Raw genomic sequence first — 17,730 nt, 5'->3', positions numbered from 1 at the left:
CAGTTTTCTGACTTTCAGTTTCATATTCTTGTCACATACAGACTGTGGACAAACACCAAAACCAATGCCTATAAAGTGGAAAGACACATTGGAGTAGAATCTCAATAGCCAGTAACAACAATCAACCAAGCAGAGACATCAAGTAGAGAAGACACCAGAAGCCTCCAGGGGAAGCCCTGCTCAAACTCACCTTTTACAGACTTCAGGTGCTGAACAGCCATTCTTAAAACCGTGAGTTTGTCCAGTTTACGGGCCACAGGATTGCACTGAGGGATCATGGCAGACAGTTCTTCAATCAGGTTATTCATTTTATCTCTTCTCCGCTTTTCAGTTTGGCTATGAGCTTCTCTAAGAAGGAGAAAGAACCTTCTTTTTATTAATGTTCAGTAGACCCAGAATCACCCCAGAGGCACTCCCTGGAGCACCATGAGCCAGGCAACTCTGGCTCTGTAGGTGCCATTTAGGGAAAAGGAAAGAGCTGCTGGCAACAGGAAAAGCACTCACAGAATTCCTGTTTCTCGGGCTGGGGATATAGCTCAGTGGTAGAACACTGTCCTAGCATGCTCAAGGCCCTGGGTTCCATACCCCGGGCAGCCCCTCTGTTACTACCTTACATTTAAACAAATGTTCCGTTTTCCAGTGTTTCCCTCTTCCAGCCTATTACAAAGATCTTCCGGAAGTCATCTTCCTAATCCTCTAAGCCCATTTGCAGTGCCCCAGAGGAAGAGCCAAGCTCCCTGATTCCATTCCGAGATCCTTCACGACCTGGTTCATGCCTTCCTCTCCAGTTCCATCTTTCTGTCTCTTTTCCTGACAGCTCCAAACATCATACGGCAGCAATGCCCAAAACGCCTGCTACAGTCACACACCTCTTCACAGCTCACTCTTCACCAGGCTTGGAATGTGTTTGCTTTGCCTGCTACATTCTTAAAAAACAAACAACAACAACAACAACAACAACAACAACAAAAACCTATTCTATTTTCAAAACCAAACTCACTCATTCTTCTGGAAAGCCTTCTCTGACTACCGCGTGATCAACCACTCCCTTTCTCAGCTACCTCAGTGCCTGTAATACCACCGGCCACATGTTATCACATCTTAGATACCATCAACTGTAAGACGCACTCACAAGGGAAGAAAAATACCCTCAATTAGCAGGAATATGTCACAGATGATAAAAATATACCAAAAAAAAAAAAAATGGAAATCTTAGATTTCAAGAATTATGCTGTTTTATTTCCAATATTTTGCTCTAAACACAGATCTGTTTCTCCTACAACACTCAGATTGTGGTAACTCCGGAAATGCCACGTAAGAAGAATTTGGGGAGGAGGAGCAATTTCATAGGAAAGAGGAAAAGTGGGAGGCTTGCCCTAATCTGTTTTTATAGAGACTTTTAATCAAATGGAAAAAGGGAATTTTCCCAGATTTCCAGGGGTTGGGGGACAGTGGGGAGGGCACTGACAGAGACCTGCCAGAGCTAACACGCCACTCCCAGCCACTCACCCTTAGCAACGCCACTCTGGGGACACATTTAAACAAAATGTAGTTATCTACTCCTTCTCTGATCTATTCATCAGCAACTTTTAGATTAAAATTTTCCGAATTAAAGAATGTTGTAGTCGTTCTCATGTGAGAACAATCACCTCTTTATCCCAGAGTTACCCATCAAAATGGGCAGCTGCATTGGCCTGGAGGGAGATGAGTGCTAGGTGGGCACAGGACCACCCTGGAGAGCAACGAAGAGGGACGCAGGTGCTAGAAACTCCAAGGGAGGCAAATTACCAGCTCTGAACAAGGCAGTTTACTTGAAGGAGCTGTACCTGAAAAGATTTCTGGGGGTTTTATTAAGGAAAGGTGTACTTATCAAGGGGTTGGTTCTTTCATTGATAATTTATCAGTGCTCAATTCTAAGTAAAGCAACTGCTACCTTGAACTATGCAAGTGTTTTGTAGAATCAAGTCAGAAGACAGACTAAATAGAAAAAATGCAAATTGTAGAAAACAATTTTGTTGCTTAAAGAATATGTGCAGTTGGGCACATGCCTGTAATCCCAGCAGTTCAGGAGGCTGAGGCAGGAGGATTGTGAGTTCAGAGCCACCCTCAGCAACTTTGAGGGGCCCCAGGCAACTCAACAAGACCCTGTCTCTAAATAAAATATAAAAAAGGGCTGGGGATGTGGTTTAGTGATTAAGCCTCTGAGTTCAATCCCTGGTACCTGCTACCCGCCCACAAAAAAAGAATATGTGGAAATGATAAAAGGGTTTATGATGAAGGGTTTCTAACATCAGGTGCTCTTTAGATGCAATTTTGATTCGTTCACAGCATGAATCTGCTGTTCTCCAGTACTTAAAGAAACTAATCATTGTTTTTAATAAACAACTATTCTAAGAGAGATTTAAAGGCACAAAAGTCAAAATGCTATTCATGTAGATAGAAAGGTATTCATGTAGATATCAGCTCACTGATAACATTGCTTTCAGAGCACATCAAGTGAGGCAAACCTGGAATTCACGACTGGGTTCTATCTTCATGTTGTTTTTAGTTTAGCTAAAGGTGTGGGGGGACCTTTTCTACCCACCATGTACCATCTCACAATCCAATGTACCTGAAGGACTTCACTTTTACTTGTTGTTCACCATCTTCCATTCTACAAAAGAGCAGGATAAAATGTCAGACTACGTGAAATAGCTCTCCTGTAATTCCTGAGAGAGAAATAAGTGTGAGAGTAAGATGATCATCCCAATTCCTATGAAAGTTTCAGCTATAAATGCCACCTTGAACACCTAAGAACCCGAATGATCACTATATCACGCGAGCTGCTTTCCTACCGAAGCTGCTGGGCCACGCCATCCACACCAGGGTAAAAGGACCAAAGTTAACCGACAGTGAACAATAACTGGGGTGCTCCTTGGAAATAATCTCAAGCCAGTCTTGAGAAAGAATAAAAATTTTCATAGACACAGGACTAGGTGTGCAGCTCAGTGGTAAGGCACCTGCCTACCAGGACTGAATGCTCTGGGTTACATTCCCAGAACTGGGAAAAAAAAATTATAAAAAGCGTATTTTTTTGTAACATAATTGCTGACTTAACAAAAAACTTTTTGATAGCAGTACTAAAATAGTCTGAGAATACATTAAGAATCTCAGACCTTCAAACAAAAATAACATTTTTGTCTAATCATCTATCTGGATAATAAGATGTAGCAGGAAAACTGGAAACTCTGATCACTTGTAATATTAATTTTCACATTAGCACAATCCCTGGCATCACCAGTTCATCACTAAGTGAAATACATTGATTTCACTCAACATTAAAAAATTATGCAAGTTAAGCAGTTTTTAAAAATATGTATTAAAAAATACATTTCCAAGCCAGGAGTAGTGGTGCACTCCTACATTCCTAGCAGCTTGATTGGGAAGCTGAGGCAGGAGGATCACAAGTTCAAAGCCAGCCTTAGCAACTCAGCAAGGCCCTCTCTCCAAAAAAAAAAAAAAAAAAAATTAATTAATTAAAAAAAAAAAAAAAAGCTAGGGTTGTTGCACAGTGGTTAAGCATCCCAGAGTTCAATCCCTGGTTAAAAAATAAATAATTTTAAAAAACAAAAATAAAGAAATATATATATATATATATATATATATATATATATAAATAAACACACACACACACACACACACACATGCATGCACGCACTTCCAAATCTATCATCTTGCTTTATGAGTCTCCTTCCAATCTCTTTCCTAAACATGGAAACACGCATATAAAACCAGCTCTGAGCTGGACGTGGTGGCACGCCTATAATGCCAGCAGCTGGAGGCTGAGGCAGGATGACCGAGAGTTCAAAACCAGCCTCAGCAAAAGCAAGGTGCTGAGCAACTCAGTGAGACCCTGTCTCTAAATAAAATACAAAATAGGGCTGAGGATGTGGCTCAGTGGCTAAGTGCCCCTGAGTTCATTCCCTAGTACCACCCCCCCCCCCCAAAAAAAAACCCAGCTCTGATTATTTAGCTTAGCCATTGTGTGTGTGTGTGTGTGTGTGTGTGTGTGTGTGTGTGTGTGTGATGGACTTGTGTAGATATTTCTGGATAATCTACAAATAATAAGTAGAATTTAGATCACAGTGTATAACTTTTTGGGTCTTATCTTTTTTCACTTAACACTATAAAATGAATATTTTCCTAGAGTTTCAAATATGCTTAAGGAACATGATTTGAAATAAATAGTGACCCACTGATTAGCTATACCATACTTAATCATTTGCTATTGTTGGATATGTCAGTATTCTAATATTTTTAACACTGTAAATGATATGGCTAATAATATTGTGGTGAGTACATCTTTGATTATTCTCCTAAGATAAATTCTTAGAAGTACCATTTATAGAGAGCTGTTTTAAGGTTTCTGATTTACGTTGGAGAATCTCCCTCTTGAAAGATATAACACTGATCATTTTCCAGGCTTTAAAAAACGTTTGAGCTATCTTTGAACTATTTTATTTACTTGAACTCTTTCATTTGAATTTTTAATGTTTTTATTTTTAAGATAATACCCTCTCTAGAAAATTTAATCACATTTAAGAAGAGATGCTTAAAATAAAAAGTATCACTAAAGGACTGGGGCTGTGGCTCAGAGGGAGACTTGCCTAGCATGTTTGAGGCTCAGGGTTTGATACCCAACCCCCAGTATTGCAAAAAAAAAAAAAAAGAAAGAAAGAAAGAAAGAGACCACTGAGAAGCTTAATCACATGGTACTTCTCCTTCTCATTTTAAAATAACTTTTTTCAAACATATTTTCACATGTTACTTGATTCTCACAACACAGTGCAGTTATTACTGTCCCCATTTTACAGATAAAGGAATCAAGACTGAGGCTATAGTTGCTGCTCAAGGTCCTGTAACTACAAGCAGCCAAGTGAAGCTCACTCTGCACTGGCACAGGTCCCTGCCATGATACTTACTGTTTCTCTCATCACTGTCACTCTACAGTGTGGTAGCTCCAAATAAAATCAAACAGCAATCTGAGAGGGTCAGATTGTCAGCTTCTTTCCCTGCTTCTCTTTAAAGCCTAACTTCATTTATATTAAATGAATAGAACAGAAAGTTAATTATACAGGCGAATGATTTTCTCCCTAATGGCCTGGAATTAATATACACATCCATAACTTCAATTTCAAAAGGTAAACATCAGCTTTTTAAAATCATGTTTCACTTTGATTTTTGGGGTTTTAGTAAATGAACCCACTGAGCAAACTCATCTCCTTAGCATAATTCAAATACACTCTAGTCATGAAATCCAAATACACTTTTATCTATTGGTCTCTGGTGGAATAGGACAAAGGCAAGATCTTTTTTTTTTTTTTTTGCGGTGCTGGGGATTGAACCCAGGGCCTTGTGCTTGCAAGGCAAGCACTCTACCAACTGAGCTATGTCCCCAACCCCAAAGGCAAGATCTTGAACAAGCCATTTGTGTGTAGCATCAACCTAGATAATTAGCAAACTTGCTATTTGTGTATTTTTTCATGCTGGCATTGGATCTATAGTCGTGATTTTTCACACAAATGTATTTTAATAATCTTTCTGATATTAATAATGTTCTCATTACTTGGATGCATTTTCTTAGTGTGGCATCTTACACAACAATAACACAATTATTTTAAAACACAGTTGCAAGGTCTCCTTGAAAACAATTTATGCTACATTCTGAATAAAATGAAGGCATTCTACCAAACAAATGAAGTCAGATGTAATCTCAAAACATTCTCCAAATTTGTCACTTTTCATGGGTTCCTCTTCTTGAAACGTGCTTCTATGGCTCCTGCGACTGCGTCCCCACTCAGAACCATGCCTTCTCGTGTTTGGGGTATGCTCTCCCCCTTTCACTGTCTTTAGGATACATCGTCAGCTCCCTGCTCTTCCACTCCACACCCTTCTCCCAGTGGTGTCACCCATGCCTGTCACTTCATTATTTCTTATACAATAATGACATCTGAATCTTATCTCCAGGTCCAGCCTCAACCCTGAGTTCCAGACCTACATGTCTAACTGCCTACCTGAAAGTGCCACAAACATCCCATTCTTAGTGTATACAAAACTGAACTCCTTTTCCTTCAGTCCTGGTGAATGAAAAACCCACCTTCCATCAAGGAGCTCAAGTCAGAAACTGTGGACACTTTTTATAGTCCCTCCCTCCCAACCAATAGTCAAGAGGCCTCAGAAATTCAGTTGTGCAAATGTGCCACAGTCCTTTCCTTCAATACCCTTCCTGTCCAGGGCCACTCTCTTAGACTAATCCTCAGAAAACCTAATGCACAGCAAAAGCTTCTTCTCGGGCTGTTCTCTCTGCCTGCTGGTTTTTCTCCTCCCACCTAACCTCCACGCTATTCCTGAGTGATTCTTTGAGAATGTTAGCCTGCATACTTCACACCTATTAGGATGGTTGTAATAAAAAAAAAAAAAATTAAAATACTTCTATCAGTGAGGATGTGAAGATACTGGAATACTTGTACACTGCCGGTGGGGATGCAAAATTATATAGCCACTGTGGAAAACAGTTTAGCAGTTCCTTAAAAATGAAACAATTATACAAACTAATTGTAACTACCATATGACCCAACACCTCAGTCCCAGGTAAATACCCAAAAGAACTAAAAGTAGGGACTCACATTGGTACTTCTGTCCATAGCAGCACTATTCACAAGAGCCCCAAAGTGGAAATATCCCGAGTCCATTAACAGATAACTGGATAAATAAAATGTGGTAGCACACACATACAATGGATTATGATCCAGCTCTTCAGGAAAATTAAATTCTGATACATACTGCGACATGGCAAACCCTGAAGACATTACACTAAGTGAAAGAAGCCAGACACCCAAGACAAACATCACTTGATTTCATGTGTGTGAAATATGTAAAACTAGGCCAATTGATAGAGCCAGAAAGCTGGGCCTGGGAGGAAGGGATGGATGGGAACTTACTGTTGAGTTGGTTCAGTTTCTGTTTGAGGTGATGAAAAAGCTTGGGGACTAACCAGTGGTTGATGGTTCACAACACTGTGAATGTAACCGATGCCAATGAACTTTACGCTTAAAGTGGTTCAAAGGGCAAATTTCATGGTGTGTGTGTGTACGTGTGTGTGTGTGTGTGTGTGTGTATGTACCCACAAGAGTAGGGTGGGGTGGGAAGGGCAGAGGCAAGCAACTTCTTTTAAAAAAATGTAAATCTGATCAAGTTTGTCTCATGCTTAAAATTTTTCAGTTTCCTTTCGCATTCAAGGTGATTTTTAGGTTCTCAAGTTCAGCAGAACTTCCTGACCTCATCCCTGTTCATCCCTCAAATCTCATTGCTCACCCACCTGTGTGCACCCTCTACTCTGGAAACCCCTCTTTCCTGCTCATCGGGACACTATTTCAAGCCCTGTACCTCATGCCCGTCTTCTACCTAAAATGCCTTCTCCATTCCTGCTCTGTAGGCTCATTTCTACTCTACTTGAAACAGCTTGTCAACTTCTCCAGGAGGCTGTCCTCAATCCTGATCCCAATCTTCCTTAAATGCCCAGCTTTCTCTGTTGTCACATATCCCAGGTCACTATTACAACAGTTATGAAGAATAACATGATTAATATCTTTCCAGTTTATATAAGTTCCTTGTGTCTTACTCATTTTTCTACTCTCTCTCCTGGATGTCATGGTAGTTTCTCAATAAACACTTAATGACTACATTCCACAGAATCTTCATTAAAGATCCTTTTAAAGACTCAGCTCTCTGTTCAAAACCAACAGTGCCACAGAAAGGCTGATCGTTCTCATACATTCTTCTTTTCTAAAAAAGAAAGTAAACACCCTTTGCCTGGGGGTATTACTCAGTTTTAGAGCACTTGTCTAGCATACATAAGGCCCTGGATTTAAATTTCAGTACCACTAAAAATTAAAATAAAATAAATGAAAAAATTAAACACTCTGAGGCTACCTTAATGAAATCAGGCTCATGTCTACTGACTGGCTTCCCCAAATCTCTGGAAAAGATACTTCACGAAATCCATAAAGTACTTTGACATCCCTCACTTCATTATAGGGCACAGAAAATGGTGGGATAAAAGGACTGAAGCAGAACGGAGAAGTTGTGGGACAGAGAGCAAATCAGGGGCATGAACACTTCCAATGCCACCATACAGCCTCTCAGTAGGGGAGGGAATATGTCAAACCATAGTCCAGAACTTACCTGCTGCCACTGGGTGCTGATATTTCTATCTTTGTTGAAAGAAGATAGGTAAAGGGATTCTGAGAAAGCTTTTCCATCATTTTTTCTGTCATGATTTCTGACCTGGAAGGAAGGAGGCCTTGGGTCACCCCCTACCCAGACATGCTGGGAAACAGCATGATAGTTACAGGTCACCCGACCCCATCCAGGAGCAGACAGATGGGAGGCCAGGCATGGTAAAGAAATGCCCCACTCAGAATCAGACTTCCTAATCCATGTGTAATGTTCTCCTCATGTTTAGGTATTTTGATAAAGAAGGCAAATATCACTGGACACAGAGGCACATGATTGTGATCCCAGTGGCTTGGGAGGCTGAGGCAGGGGGAATCGCAGGTTCAAAACCAGAAACTTATGGTCTCATTAGGTTACTTACAGCCTCACTATCTCAAAATAAAAAATAAAGAGGTCTGGGCATGTGGCTCAGTGGTTAAAGCACCCCTGAGTTCAATCCTTGGCACCAAAAAAACCAGGCAGGTATCTCACTGTGATCATAAACATGAAGCAAATTCACCTCATGCTAACATTTCTGAGTCTTAGGTTCTTCATTTTCTACAACATAGTTAAGCAAATAATCTTTAGTGCTGCCTGCTGACAGAAAAAAAAAAACAAAAAAACAAATATCAATCTGGCAGTACTTTTCTGATTTTTTCTGATTTTTCCCCTGGAAACAACTATTTTCCTATTCCCCCAAAATCACTTAAGACCTCTACCATGCCCCATAGGTGGCGAGAAACACTGGTACCTCTGCTACTCAGGGTTCCCACTTCAACTGAGGTGATAAGAATGAACAGGAGTGTTTATAATTCTGAAGATGAAAGGAAGAAATAAAAAGGACTAAGTCACTTTCAGCTCGGGATGAGTGGGGACTATGGATTGATAATTTAGGATTAAAAACAGCCGGCAGCTCTAGACAGACTGTCACTGCGTCACTGCAGCTTTCCTGAGCATCACCTTAATGGAAGAGCCCAAGAGAACAGACAACCAAAATCAGCAGAAAATCTTCCAAAGCACTTGCGAAGTGCTTTGGTCCTTACATTTGAATCATACTCTTTCTGTCTTGAGAACTGTAGCTAAATTATGAAGCAAACCGGGAAGAACGAAGTCAAAAAGAGCTGGGATGCTGCATTATTCCTCGTCTTGTCCCAACTCAGAACTGTCCCCTTCACTTAAGGTGGGGAACCACCATCAACTTTCACACCTATGGAAGTGCCAGTCTAAGAGTTGCTAAATTTATTTTGCTTTAATCATAAATGAGCTGTTACCTCTATTTTGTCCTAATGTTTTCACCATATAAGCTGTAGCTTTAGGGAAGTCACTAAAGAATATTTCAGGCTACAAGCTGCAGTAGATGACAAAAATAAATAAGGACATAGTAAGGATTCTCATTGACCTTCCTATCCACATGGCTTAACAAATATGGAAATGAGGTTTATCTGATTAAACTGACCACAGATAACCAAGGTTTGATTGGTTATTATATAAATGATGAGTAAAGTGATAAGTGGTATTTATTATTTTAAGCCAAATAAACAAGAAGATGTTCTTATGGTTAGTATTTCAATAAAGAAGACAAGTATCTAGCTGCGACCATAAACATTAAGCAAATTAACCTCATGCACCTACAGCTCTTTCAGGCTCAGTTGACCCTCCTAGATATCTAATAATCATCAGAGTTGGATAGAGAAGTTCCATGCCACTCAATGTAGCAGTTGGGCAGAAAATCATTTTACTATGTACTTTATTTCTTGGCATAATCTTCACAGTTTTTATGCCAACTTTTTTTGCAAAAAAGTAGGGTGCAACCATTATGTGAAGTTTAAAAAAAACAGTGCCAGTATTATTTTAAAATTATTTATCACCACACAAAAAATATTTATTTATTACTAAACTGTCCTTACTGCAAGATTAGGATGCACAAATACTTGTGACTATATAGTAATGCAGTGGTGATGATTATGCAATGAAATACAGTATTTAGAAATAGTAACTTAAATAGCAATCTTATTCTCTTTTTCCTATAGTCAAAGATTCCATGGGATTAGAACAACAATCCACTTACTGGGATGGGTCTGAATCACTTCCTTTGCGTTTTCTTGGAAACTCCATCATGTGTGAGCTGAAGGACCCAACCACTGCTGGCTTTACCCCTGGGCTCATGTGACTGGAAACCACAGGAGCAAGGCCCTGGTTCTCCTCCAGCAACACTTTACCTACAACACAAAGAACAGTAAGACACGTTATTTTAAACACTGATTTATACATCACTGTATCTCACAATTTAAAGAACTTTTCTGTCTTGATGTTCTAAAAATATCAGAACAACATAACAATGAAAGACTTAATTAAGTACATTCAAACATTAGTTAGAACATACTTATTCATCCATGTTTTCAAGTTTACTTTTCCCTATATAATTGTACAGGAAATTTGAATATTGTAGAAAATATGGAAAATACAAAAAAAGTAGAAGAGGAAAACCAAATTTTACCAATCCATGTTACTATTTTTATTTTTAACTGCTACATAAAAACAAACAAACAAAAATGTACATATTAATGGGCCAATGCTTGTTTGAGATATTTCCTTTTAGAACTTTTTCTATAGTTGTCATTAAAGTAACTGAAATCAAAGTGCAGTCTTGGAATTTACATATTATTGTGACATAACTTTCCAGAGTTATTACAAATCATAAATTATTTTAATCTCTACAGATATCACCATGTGCCAGCTCATAGTTACTTAACCACTCTCCTATTGTTAGAATCTGTTTGCTTTCATTTACTTATTTTGCCACAGATAATATATAGTTTGGTACATAAAGCCTTTTACCTACTTCTGGTTATTTCTTTTGGCTACTATACCAGAAATGAGTTAATAAAGTCAAGTGATGCATTTTTTTAACACTGAATTGCCAAATATGACAGTAAAATCATTTTTGTTTCCAGTGTACCCTATTCGATATTTTATAAAATGTAAAAATCAGAATTAATGAACCAGAAATGATTAGTAGACCAAACATGGGCCTCCCTAAAGACTCTATTTTTCATATTAAGATGGATTTTACAAGTTTGTAACCTAACAAAATAGACTGAAAATATAAACAACATTTATAAGAAAAATGCAGTAAATCTCAAATATGGTGAGATTCTTTTTTTTTTTTTTTGCAGTACTGTGGATCAAACCCAGGGCCTGTGCTTGCAAGGCAAGCACTCTACCGACTGAGCTATCTCCCCAGCCCAAATATGGTGAGATTCTTAACATATCTCTAACAACAGCTGATAAACTAAGTATTAAGAAAAAAAGATATAGAAGATGTGATCTACATGATGGACAAGAATGATATCATAGACACAGAACCTTAGAGTTTCAAAATCTAGTGTTGCTTGTTTCAGGACACCCAGAGGGCATTTGTAAAAACTGGCAATATATGGGACCAAAATGCTCAATTCTCAAGAATCTCAAAAAATTGCTATCATACATAAAATGTTTTCTGACTATCATGTAATAACACTAGAAATCAGAAATGGAAAGATAACCAGAAAATCCCTATATCTTTGGAAAATTAGAAATATTACAAACAACTCACAGGACAAGGAAGAATTTTAAAGTTACAAAATATTTGGAACTAAATAAATGTAAATAATTATATATCGAACTGTGTGGAAATGCAAAAGTATTACTTAGAGGAAAATTTTAACCCTAAGTGTTTTAAAAAGAAGATTGAAATTTTATGAGCCACTATTTTAAGAAATTAGAAAAAGATCTATAAAATAAATTCATGAATTAGAAGAAAGGTAATCATAATATTAAGACCAGGAATAATGAAACAAAATAAGCAGACAAGAATGAAGTTTTAATAAGCAAACACAGGTTTTTCCAAAAGATTAAAAACTCTAATAACCTTATAGGAATTTTTTTTTTTGTGGTGCTGGGGATTTGAACCCAGGGCCTTATGCTTGCGAGGCAAGCACTCTACCAACTGAGCTATATCCCCAGTCCAGGAAATTTTTTAAGAAATATAAAAAAGAGCAAATAAAGATAGGAATGAAGGAAGGGAAGGTAGAGCCACAACTTTAGATGTTCTTTATATTTAAAAGATAATCTCATGAACAATTTGCTAAATAGTTGAAAATTTGGATGGAAAGGAAAAATTCCTAACTTAACCAAAATTGAAGCAAAAAACAACCCCAAATATTCCTATATTCTTTCTTACACAAACTATTCCAATATACAAAAACAGAAGGATTACCTTGGCTCTCCACCTTTTTTAATAAGGTTTACATAATTTTGTTATTAAAACCTAACAATGATAGTACAACAGAGGAAATTATCCCATTCATGAGCAAAGACACAAGAATCTTAACAAAATGTCAGCAAACCAAATTCAGAAATGTATTAAAACAAAAAATTCCATTATGACTAAGAGTTTTATCAGGAATGCAAGGGTGACTTAATATTAGTAAACTAATGAAAATAATTTATCAGAATAGCCAACTTAAGGAAAAAAAAAATCGATGAACATTTCAATCATCTCAATAGATACAGAGATAACAGTGAAGAAACACTGAAAGTGTTTTAAGATGAGAAACAACTGCTTAAGACCTGAGTTCAGTCCCCAGCACTGAGGGAAAAAAAGATCAGAAAAAAGCACACCCTTTTGCAACACTATGTTAGAAGACCCGCCAGTGGAGTAAGGCACGAAAAAGAAGTGAGGTATAAAAACAGGAATGTGAGCAAAAAAATTTTGCTATTCCTGGGAAATTACAATGATTGTACAGAAAATTAAAAAATAATCAACGTATAAAAACTGGAGATATAGCCAGTTGGCTAACTGTAAAATTAATATATAAAAATTAACTTCCTTTCTATCCACAATAACTGTTAGAAAATTATATTTGAAAGATACAATTTATAATAACTTCAAAAAATAGACAGTAGCTAAAGAATAAATACTCAATCTTTATGTAGAAATAAAAATTTTATCTAAAACTTATTTTTTAAGGGGCTAAGGATATAGCTCGGTGGTAGAGCTGCTTGCCTAGCATGCATAATGGCCCTGGGTTCGACCCCCAGCACCACAAAAATACAAAACAATAATTTTTAAAAATTCAAATAAATGAATCAGGCATGGTGGCACATGCCCATAATCCCAGCTACTCTGGAAGATAAGGCAAAAGGATCCATGTTCAAGGTCAGCTCAGCAACTAGGCAAGACCCTATCTCAAAATAAAAAATAAAAAGGGCTGGGGATGAAACTCAGTGGTAAAGTGCCCAAATTCAAACCCCAGTACAAAAACAGAAAAAAAAAAAAAAAAAAAAAATCCAAATAAATGGAAAGATGTTCTAGGCTTATGGAAACTAATGAATAGCTACTCAATCTCATTAGTAATCAGGAAGATCCAAAGTAAATGGCACCAATACAATAACACATGATGGCCACAATGGAGAAATCTGATGATTAAAGTTGCTGAGGATGCTGAGAAAAGGAGCACTCTGCTCTGCTGGTGGGCACTAATCTGTTATAACCACTTTGGAAACCATTTTTTGCATTAACTGATATATTTGAACACATGCATAAAATATGAGGGTTCCATTCCCAGGTACGTGGTAAGATTCTGAATGTTTTTCTTTATGTTTTATTTTGGTTTTTGGCTTTTTTTTTTGGTGGGAGTACGTGGGGATTGAACGCAGGAGTGCTTAACCACTAAGCCATATCCCAATACTTTTTTTTTTTTTTTTTTTTTTGAGACAGGGTCTTGCTAAGTTACTTAGGGCCTTGCTAAATTGCTGAGGCTGGCCTTGAACTTTTGATCCTCAGCCTCCCAAGTCACTGGGATTCTAACAGGTGTGTGCCACCACGCCCAGTAGGACTCCCAATGTTTTCTAGCATTCATAAATAGCAAACGGTTAGCCACAATGTAATTAAAAAAAAAAAACAAAAAAAAAAAAAAAACACCCTGAGAAAATTGGAAACTATTTAAATTTCCACCAGCAGAATGGAAAAATTGTCTATTCACTGAATGGAGTGCTAACAGCAGTAAAAATGAAGTACAGTCATACTCATTAACCAGACTAAACTGCAAAAAACAATGCTGAGTAAAAATGTCACAGCCCAAAACACATAGCGCTTTTTAAAAATTTTACATAAAGTGCAAAACAAGTAAAACAAGTCAATACATAAATTGCCACCTATACTGAGAAGCAGGGGCACAGTTTACACGAGTCACAACAGCAGTTCACTGGGAGAGGGGGACACTGTCAGCAAGGCACATGCTGGACTTCAAGGAACTCACTTCTACTCCTTTCACAGGTAACTTTTTGTTTTATTCTTGAACCCACACATAAAGTTTTTACCATCCTCTGTAAATATGGCAGATCTAGGGAGAATCGTTTTACCAGTGATGTTGACTACTTGGGAATTGTTCCTAATCTATGACATCCACAACTTTCTAGGCCTTCACTCTCCAGATGGGGCCAACTCAGGACCACCACATACCACAGGAGATTAATTATGGTGTCAATTCCTAGACTTCATTCTAATGAAGTCCAAATATTAGCACACCATCTATCTCCATGGAAAAATCAGGAGACTTGCTACATCAAATAGTAAAATCAAAAGGAACAGTATGCTAACTTTGCACATCACGCCTTGTTATATATAATCCCAGGCGCCCCACCAGCCCGCTCCATGCCTCCAATACACACGCCAGCAAGCACATTTCTTTCCTTCACAGAAGGTCAGAGACAGAAATAAATGAAGATATTTTTCTCATTTCAACCTTTTCCCCCCCTCTCATTCTGGGAGGCGTGATCTTCACATATTTCTATCCTGCTTCCTCATTAACCTTTAAAATAAGAAATGGTTTATCTTCAGGCAAGAAGAATAATCGTTTCACAAAATCAAATCTGAAGCTCCGAAGGTCTTTATTTCTATGTTTCTTCCTGGGGAGGGGGTATTGCCCCACGACTGGTCACTGGATCAGGTCTGCTGTCAGAAGTGTATTCAAAGCAGAGAGTTTCTGTAAACAAGAGGGAAACTTGGGCTAGTGGCACTAATTAGTTCTGGAGTAAAGGATCTGTTTTTTGGAAGTGATTCAATTTCATGGAGTGGAAGCTGATTTTTCAGGAAGAAACACCAAGATTTCATTTTTAACCTTCTAGTTTACTTGACTTTCAGCCTCCACATACCTTTATAAAAAGATGATACCATGTGTTCAGATTTGAAATTCAGCCCTGCTTTTATATAACTCATTTTGGGGGTGTATGATTTAATATTTTGATATTGTTTTTTCCTGGCTGACTTGAGTCACTTCTCAGTGATGAATGCAATATGCATTATTTAACACTTGACAAAATAATCCAGAATTGAGGTAGAATAGAGATACTGTGACTGTCTTTTACAGAGGAAGTTTGTGACTTTAACATGAGATTAACATTAAATCTCACTCCACTCTACGTGCATCTGGTGATGGGTGAGTACTCTCATGGCTTTTTTTTTTTTTTTTTTTTTAAATCAGGACCTGAACCCAGGGGCATTTAACCACTGAGCATATCCCCAGCCCTTTTTTTATATTTTATCTAGAGACAGTATCGCTGAGTTTCTTGGGGCCTCACCAAGTTACTGAGGCTCGCTGTGAACTTGCGATCCTCCTGCCTCAGCCTCCCAAGCCACTGGGATTACAGGTGTGCACCACGGGGCCCAGCCACTCACCAGTATTTTAAAGGTTTACATTTAGCATCAACTCAACAATGAAAACAAAAGGTGGGAAATGAATGAGCAGCAGGGAGTCATCATCAGGGGAGGCCAAGCAGCCACTGGGTTTAGGCTCTGGGTTACCCAGGGGATCAAGTTTAGTATGTTATTGTGCTTAAAGGAGAATAAACACACACACTTACACATTCAAAGAGGCACTTTGGCAGGATAGGAAAAACACATTTTTCATAATCTTAAAAACTTTGTCTCATTATCTACTTTCCTTGCCAGTAGAATGCTATATATTGATATAAAATTATCTTGGGCATAATTTTTTTATTTAAAAGATTTATTCTGTGTAATCATTTAAATGATTTCCTTAAAAAATGAAAGTGGTCTTCCCTTCTCAACTTCTGAGAGTCCATGCCCAGAACATCTTTTCAGTCTGTTCTACCAACTATCTTTTTAGTACTGGCTATTTTGGATAAGACATTTAACATATCCAAGCCCGTTTCTTTAAGATGGAGGCAATTTCCTGCAAATTGCTTGTTTGGGGAGTCAGATAAGAAAATGTATTTGAAATGCTCAGTGGTTAAATGCTGGGGATAGTAGCTCAGTGATGAGCTACTTAAGTAGCCCAGCCCAGCAAAAAGGAGTCGCCATTACTGGTAAGCTACTGTAGATCCCTAATGTGTTAGTCAGGAAATGCATTGAGCAAAAAGCCTTTGCTTTTTATTTTGAAAGAATTTCAGGTGAGGAAAAAAAAAAGTGCAAAGAATCCCTATATATCTACCCTTCAATCAGATTCCCCAAATGGTAGTATCTGGCTCAACGCAGTACAATTATCAAGACCAGGAAATTAGCACTGATACAGTACTATTATCTAATTTACAGAACTTCAAATTTTGCCATTCATCCTTCTAATGTCCTTTTTCTGATCCAGGATCTAATCCAGGATCACACTATGCATGTAGTGTCTGTCTTGTGTCCTCAATGTCCTCTTACCTGTAACAAAATCTTCAGTCTTCCTTTGTCTTTCTCAAGATTTTTGAAGGGTTGTGGACAGTTATTTTATAGAATGTCCTCTAGTTTAAGTTTGCCTGATACTCCCTCACAATTAAGTTCAGATTATGCATGACCATCAAGAACACCACAGAAGTGATGCTATGTTCTCCTCAGTGCAAAATGCCTCCACTTCAAAACTTCATTGCTTCATTGCTTCATTACTTTTAATTGCCTTGTTAAGATCCTGCTCATCAGGATTCCAAATGGTGCTCAGCTCATGGAACCAAGAGAGGTGGCAGAGGAAGGATTTATGAGCTCCAGCCCTGGAAAGGTTGTGAGGACCATGTCATCTTTTTATCCCCAATCTCAGCACAGTGCCTGACACATAAAAAGTATTCAGAGTTTGGTAAAAGAATGAGTTACACTCACTTCATTATCCCTGGCGCCCAAAAAGAGGATCTGAAAGATGTGAGATCAGAACTTCCAGATTCAATTGGTCTCCTGGGCTGCTGAGGTCACTGTTGCTCAACCTCTCAGTAAGGAACACAGAAGTCCCTACTGTACCTACTTCACAAACAGGCAGGCCCACTTCCTACCATGACTTTATTTTTACCATTTTATTTCCATAGAAGAAAAAAGATACTTGATCATCTACTGGGGAAAAGGTACTACACAGTATGGGATCTGGCAGTCTGGAGTTTTCTAGAGCAACAAGCAGTAACTGCTTCGTAGGTTTGTGTTAATGCACTACAAATACTGTTCCTCCCCAC

At 38.1% G+C, this 17,730-nt stretch overlaps 1 protein-coding gene across 5 annotated transcripts in view; it reads right to left on the bottom strand.

Annotated features, from left to right (window-relative positions):
• The window catches only part of BMAL2 (basic helix-loop-helix ARNT like 2), a 92,952-nt gene that overhangs the window by 57,608 nt on the left and 17,614 nt on the right, over nt 1-17,730 (bottom strand). For 2 of the 5 annotated variants that reach the window (XM_079139373.1, XM_079139377.1), the window contains exons 2-5: nt 10,322-10,472; nt 8,224-8,325; nt 2,612-2,653; nt 191-348 (exon numbers count right to left, since the gene is read on the bottom strand). In XM_079139373.1, the coding sequence (XP_078995499.1) occupies nt 191-348; nt 2,612-2,653; nt 8,224-8,325; nt 10,322-10,472 (453 nt within the window). The remainder of the gene's footprint in view (nt 1-190; nt 349-2,611; nt 2,654-8,223; nt 8,326-10,321; nt 10,473-17,730) is intronic. The other 3 variants (XM_079139374.1, XM_079139375.1, XM_079139376.1) reach the window with 3 other exon arrangements.

Source organism: Sciurus vulgaris, assembly GCF_902686455.1.
Source record: "Sciurus vulgaris genome assembly, chromosome: 5".
Taxonomy (NCBI): Eukaryota; Metazoa; Chordata; class Mammalia; order Rodentia; family Sciuridae; genus Sciurus; species Sciurus vulgaris.
This window is presented reverse-complemented; position numbering and strand designations above follow the sequence as displayed.